The 7,245-nt window shown below is 37.0% G+C and overlaps 1 protein-coding gene across 1 annotated transcript; it reads left to right on the forward strand.

Annotated features, from left to right (window-relative positions):
• The first annotated feature begins 376 nt into the window (after positions 1 to 376).
• On the forward strand, positions 377 to 1,486 carry LOC105094490 (olfactory receptor 10G9). The gene has a single exon (XM_010986530.3). The coding sequence runs from the start codon at positions 551 to 553 to the stop codon at positions 1,484 to 1,486; it is 936 nt and encodes a 311-aa protein (XP_010984832.3). The 5' UTR covers positions 377 to 550.
• The last annotated feature ends 5,759 nt before the right edge of the window (positions 1,487 to 7,245 follow it).

Below are 7,245 nucleotides of genomic sequence, written 5' to 3' on the forward strand. Positions count from 1 at the left end.
ATAAGTGATTAGGGTAATTATGTCTCACACACACATTTTTTAAAACAAGGCAACAGTTTTCTATGATTTGCTATCATTTATTGAGTACTTATCAAGTGCTAGGTAGGCACTTTTCTAAGTTAGGTGCTCCTGAGTCTCAGATGAGATTAGAGACCAAGCTGACAACTTAATTTCAGCTTTGTGAGACCTGGAGCAGAGAGTCCAGCTAACCTGGCCCACAGAAAATGTTAAGGTAGTAAATTTGCTTTGTTTTATGCTACTAAGTTAGTAGTATTTATGAGACATCAATAGAAATTAACAGTGGATTTCTCCTAACTTCTTTTGCATATATATATGTGTGCCTCTGTGTGTGTGAGAGAGAGAGAGAGAAGATGAAATAATTCTATCACTTTTGTCAAAGAAGGTTTGTAATAAGCAAAGTTGAGTATAACTCTAGAATTTTCTGCCATGTATGATGCAGTTGTCACATGGACAGTGGGTTCTCAGTTCTCAATTAAATGCTGAGTGCTCTTGATATTCCCATAGAGAGAGGGACCAGAGGCATGGAGAAATGACAAACGTGAGTCTAGTGACAACGTTTATCCTCACCGGCCTTCCCCATGCAGCAGAGCTGGACCCGCTCCTCTTTGGAATCTTCTTGGTGATTTATGTCCTCACTGTGGTGGGGAACCTCCTCATCCTGTTGGTGATTACGGTGGATTCCCACCTCCACACCCCCATGTACTACTTCCTGACCAACCTGTCCTTCATTGACATGTGGTTCTCCACGGTCACTGTGCCCAAAATGCTGATGACCTTGGTGTCCCCGGGAGGCAGGGCTATCTCCTTGCACAGCTGCGTGGCCCAGCTCTACTCCTTCCACTTCCTGGGGAGCACCGAATGTTTCCTCTACACAGTCATGTCCTTCGACCGCTACCTGGCCATCAGTTACCCGCTCAGGTACGCCAGCATGATGAGTGGGCAAGCGTGCGCCCTCCTGGCCACAGCCACGTGGCTCAGCGGCTCTCTGCACTCTGCTGTCCAGACCACACTGACATTCCGCTTGCCCTACTGTGGACCCAGCCGGATCCAGCATTACTTCTGCGATGCACCGCCCATCCTCAAACTAGCCTGCGCAGACACCTCCACCAACGAGATGGTGATCTTTGTCAACATCGGAGTAGTGGCCTCAGGCTGCTTTCTCCTGATAGCGCTGTCCTACGTGTCCATCGTCTGCTCCATCCTGAAGATCCGCACCTCACAGGGGAGACACAGAGCCTTTCAGACCTGTGCCTCCCACTGCATTGTGGTCCTTTGTTTCTTTGTTCCCTGTGTTTTCATTTACCTGAGGCCAGGTTCCAAGGATGCTGTGGATGGGATTGTGGCAGTTTTCTACACTGTCCTGACCCCGCTTCTGAACCCTGTGGTGTACACCCTGAGGAACAAGGAAGTGAGGAAAGCTCTGTTGAAGCTTAAAGACAGAGTAGTGTATTCTCATAGCAAATAAACCCTGTGATGTAGTTTTGCTCATTTAAAATATATAGTAAGATAATTTAGTCAGCAACATGAAATGCATTGTATTTATAGTTCTCAATGTTAAACTTTATCCAAACCACCTCACAGGAATATCTGTTTGACTAGTATTTCTGAGGAATTTGAAAAATCATAATTTGATTTTTTTAACATGAGATTCCAGTTTATTAATTTAGTAAAACCAAAAGTTATATATCAGATTATCTTATATTGGCATAGTTCCTTGCAATAGAATTCAGTTTGATCTTTTTTTTAATTGAAGTATTATTGACATATAACACTCTATTAGTTTTAGCTGTACAACACAATGGTTCAGTATTTGTGTATATTGTAAAATGATCACCACAGTAAGTCTACTTAACATCTGTCACTATACATAGTGACAACATTTTTTTTTCTTTTGTGGGAACTTTTAAGATATATTCTTTAACAACTTTGAAATATATGAGTATTATTAAATATGGTCACCATGGTGTACATGACATCCCCATGACTTATTTATTTAATAACTAGAAGTTGTTACATTTTGATCTCCTTCACTCTTGTTGCTCCCTCTTTAGAACTCTGGCCACTAGCACAGTAGCAATTACTACTCTGTTTTCTGTATCTACGAACTTGGTTTTTGTTGTTATAGTTGTTTAGATTCCACATATATAAGAGTTCATAAGGTATTTGTCTTTTTCTGTCTGACTTATTTCACTTAGCATGATGCCTTCAAGGTCCATCCATGTTGTCACAAATGGCAGGATTTCCTTTCTTCTCATGACTTAATACCCCATTATTAATATTTTTTGCTTTCTTTAAAAATTTTTTTTTATTTGTTTATTTATTTTTTTGGAAGAGAAGGTAATTAGGTTTACTTATTTATATTTACTTTTAGAGGAGGTACTGGGGATTGAACCCAGGACCTTGTGCATGCTAAGCATGCATTTTACCACTTGAGCTATAATTTTTTGAGGAATCTCTATACTGTTTTCCATAATGGCTGCACCAATTACTTTCTGACCAATAGTGCCCAAGGGTTCCCTTTTCTCCACATTTTTGCCAACACTTGTTACGTGTTGTCTCTTTGATAAAAGCCAGCCTAATAGATGTGAAATGATATCTCATTGTTGTTTTGATTACACTTAAGGGGTATGAGCTCTATCTGCTATGTTAAAACGTGCACAGAAAATGAAAAATGCACCAAATGTCAGTAGTGGTTATCTCTGGTGAGAGAGATTGGGATTTTTTTTTTAATTGAAGTACCGTCAGTTATGATGTGTCAGTTTCTGGTGTACAGCACAATGTCCCAGTAATGCAGATATGTGCATATATTTGTATCCTGAAATTTCTGTTAACCCTCCCTTAGATTTTCTTTTGTAAGTTTTCTATCTGTGTTCATTCCTGTTTTGAACTAATATAAATGGAATCCCACAGCAGCATTTTGGCCTAAAAATTGTGTTTAAAACATTGATTTTAATGGCTGTAGTTTACTCAGTGTTTTGAGAAGTTCTGTAATATCTAGTTTATAAATAAAACACATTTCTTTCTCTCTCCATTTTTCTCAGTTTCTTCTCTCTTCTTTCACACTAAACAACGATGTGAAAAAGCAGATAACATTTTCCAAGCAATACCAGAGGAGTTAACAGTTTTTTTTCCCATATGTAAGCAGAACAGCTAAGTATATTTTTATACATGGTATGAACTACATATGTGCAGAATTTATGTAGATTCCTGGAAAAGAACTGCTATACCACTGAGTATATTACGTATCTGTAACTATATTGAAGGTCTAGTGTTTGTACCAATTTTCACTTTAAATAGAACAAAGCTTTTTTGGTATTCATTCTGGCTAGTACTTGGTATATTTAGATTTCATGTTTTTTTCTTAATCTTGAAAGTATGAAACTATATCTTATTACAATTTTAATATGCATTTACATGATAACTAGTGGAGCTGAATGTTCTTTTCTTTGATTTCAATCTTTCTTGTTTTCCATTCTCTGAAAAGTCTGTATGTGACTTTTGCCGATTATTTTTTGTTTTGATTTTACTTCTTGATTTATATATTTTTCTATATTACAACTGCCAATATTTTTATTTTCTCTTTAGTTTATGTGTAGTAAATATCTTCTCTCAGTATGTAACTTACCTTTTTCTCTCATGATGTCTTTTGATAATTCAACCATATTAAAAATAAGAATTTCAGTTTCCTCTTGTACGTTTTAAAGAGAAATTCTTCACTATATCTTGCACTTACTTATTCAAAGCTAATTTTTTATCACCTATGTGACAGGTCCTCTTTTGGTTCATGGTTTTTGTGGAACAGTTTAATCTTTAGTGATCTGTCTACTCACAAACTTACAGGATATTATGTTGATACTCTGTCAACTATATTAGTAACATCATCCTGATAGGGACTGGTGAATGGGAAATAGAAGACAGCTCAGATGATTTGCAGATTCATATGTGTAGCATATTGTGGGAGAAAGATCTATGGAAACAAATACGATGTCACCTCAGTGACATTTCTGGTGATCTAGTTGCTATGCCTTGGGGTGATTTTGGCTGGTCCACAAAATCTAGTCCAGTTTTGATGATGTTCAAGAATGACAGGTGACAAATGAATTTTCACAACAGATACTTGCTGATTGAATTAATGATATATTAAGTCTAGAGATAACACTTAATATAAAGAATAATACAATTTTGGGCTATTATGTTACTTGTCTTAGTGACACTTGTGATTTTGCCAGGGACATCAGTTCTGGGAATTTGAAGTGAGGTGGTATGTACAGAGGCTCATTATGGCTTGTGTCTTTTCATAATGTGTGTGTTAATGAGTCATAGGGCTAGTAATACGAGATATATAAACCCCTTAAAGAATTCATTCTTGGAATTTCTTAGATGCAAAGTAAATACTCAATTTGTAGTAAAAACAATTGAAAAAGGGAAGATTGGGGCACAGTACTAATTATAACTTATTTCAGTGCTGGGCTGATTTTTACTAATTCACCACTGCTTTCCACAGAAAAGAAATTGAGATGAGAAGCTGAAACTAAATAATCAAAGCTATGGTTTTATATATAGATAGATAGATATATCTATATATATATTCAAAATTCACACACTAAACTATTTAATATGTGACACAATCCAAAATTACTCATTTTTGACTGGATAGTGATGATTTCAAAATATTCAAAATGTTTCTAATTATACCAATAACTTTTAGGGGGTCTGTAGATACTAGGAGTAAAGTTAGAATCTTACCCTGTGGTTCAGGAAGCATAAATATCCATGTGATACAGTCTATTCATCAGTAGTGGAAACAAAATACTGATACATGCAACAACAGAGATGAATCTCAGAAACATTACGTTCAATGAAGGAAGCCAGGAAAAAAGGAAAACATATTTTATGATTCCACTTGTAAGAAATATCCAAAAGGGCAAATTCATAAAGACAGAATGTAGATTAATGGTTGCCCAGAGCTTGGCAACCAATTACATCTCAAAAAAGTTGTTTAGAATAGTATAGGAATCATTGCTAGTCAAAAAATTTTAAGCTTTAATCATCTGATTTAATGACCTTCATTTTGAAAAGAAAGCTAATTGAACAAAAAAAATGAGCAGTATATGACTAAACAAGTTTACTTTTTAAATTGAGACTTAAATTATTTATTCCATTTTGGTAGAAGTGAACATAAATTTTAAATGCAAAAAGACTGAAATTCAAATCCAGGTTCTGTGATTGACTTTTGGAGTAAACTTCGGTCACTATTTAAACTTTCTAAGCCCGATTTTTATCTTTAAAAAGAAAAAAACATATACTCATAGGGCTGGTGCCAGGATGAAATAAAGGGGCCTTGAAGAGTTTGGTTAAAAAAAGAAATAGAATATTCTCAGTAAGAAGTAATTATTATTTCAAAACCATGGAGATAGAAGACTCTTTGGAATTCCTTAGCATGAAAAAAGACAATGATTATTAGCATGTTGTAAGATTACTTAAGCCATTGTCATTTTGTGCATTTTGTGTTATCTCAAAGTGATTTTAGTGATAACGTTTTTAATAGATCCATGTGCTTGTTCCATTGGGCAGCCAGTAAAAATAATGTGCTCACAGCCCTACCTAAGTCTGCCTTTGTCTGCTCTGATCCTTTCTCTACACAGCATCAGCAGACTGGTCCTTGAAACATAAACTGAAGCAAGTTACAGTAGTTAAAGTAGGCTAAGATAAACATTAGTAGTGATCTTAAATGCAAATAGGGTTTTTAGAAGAGGCTAAATTAATTCAGGCAGTTGAAAAGTGGTAATGGGGGATTATAAAGCTAATTGTAGGAAAAACAGTTTTGTTAACACCGAATGGGATGTTGGCCTCTTAAAGTGGTTACTTTCTGCATCCCTAGCTCTATTTTAAGCCCAGTTCTTCCAAGCACAGGGCCAGTGGGCAGTTTCAAATATCTCAACCCGATGGATGGCTCCCCTCTAGAGGAAAAAACACACCCCAGAGTTCTTGTTAATCAAAGAGATTTAAAAACTGAAAATAACTAAATGCTTTTACATAATTACACTTTAAGAATGACTGAGGCAGAGGCAGTGGGGAGGAAGGAGGGGAAAGTCTCCAGTCTAATTGCTCCCTCTGTTCTCCTTACTGCCCACTTGGGGGGACTTTCCCAAAGGAACACCCAAAGCATCTCCTCTCTTGAGGGAACAGATGTCACTCCTTTGCTCAGGGACCAGAGGGATTATCGGGTCTAGATTTTCAGGCCTGGGTGACTGAGTCTGGCAAAGAGGCATGTTCACCTTTTCTGGTTTCAGAGCCTGGTCCTCATGTTCCACAGCATCTTAAAGGGAAGAGGAGGGTGGATGTGCAGCCTGGTTTTCAGCCCAAGTTCACTGTTTCCATCCATCTGTAGCTGTCTTCTCTCTAGAGCACTTTCTTCTCATCTGATGGGTTGTGTGCACTAGAGGCAGGTGAGAAGACCAGGGGAATTGGCTCTATTTGAGTTTGGGCTGCACTGACTTAGCTGATTCATGGATTTTTCTCAAGATATTCCCTGTTTGGCCTTTAAAACCTGAATGGTGATTGCATACATTTAGTCATATTGCAGACGTAAGTTCTATTGAGAGACTAAATTTTACATTGAAAGTGGATAGTTGTTTTAATATTGGCAATTGCGTGCTCCTTTTTTCTACCTTAAATATTATTGTTTCCATCCTCTTTTGCTGTATTCCCACTAGACAATGATCAGTTTTCAGTTTTTCCAGCTGATTATGGAGAAAGCATTTATATGAATCATTCACATCAATCGTTCAAATCAATTCCAAACTTCTGCAGGTCAGCCTAAGAAATACTCTATAAAATCAGAATATTTGTATCTTGAGTGAATTTTTGAACAAGGGTGGGTAGGAGCAGGTGTTACATTAGGGACTTTGTATACATTAAAAAGCGTTAATCCTCACAAGAACCGTAAGATATTGCCATAGTATGTCTACAGATGCAGAGGGGGTTTGGAGATGGTTTAAGTTGTCCAAGGTCACAGTGGGAAGCAGACTCAGCTTTTAAACTCAGGTGTATCCAAGTGTAGGTTTCATTCTCTGCCCTCTGTCCTGTCCTGCCTCTCATGTTCTCTCTTGTTCTTCTGGGGAATCAGATGACAAATAAATGACTTAATGTTGCACATTAATCCATGACAACTGGACTGACTTCCATTTAGAACTTCTTTGCAGTGTACAGATATTATCACTC

Source organism: Camelus dromedarius, chromosome 34, assembly GCF_036321535.1.
Source record: "Camelus dromedarius isolate mCamDro1 chromosome 34, mCamDro1.pat, whole genome shotgun sequence".
In the NCBI taxonomy this organism is placed as follows: domain Eukaryota; kingdom Metazoa; phylum Chordata; class Mammalia; order Artiodactyla; family Camelidae; genus Camelus; species Camelus dromedarius.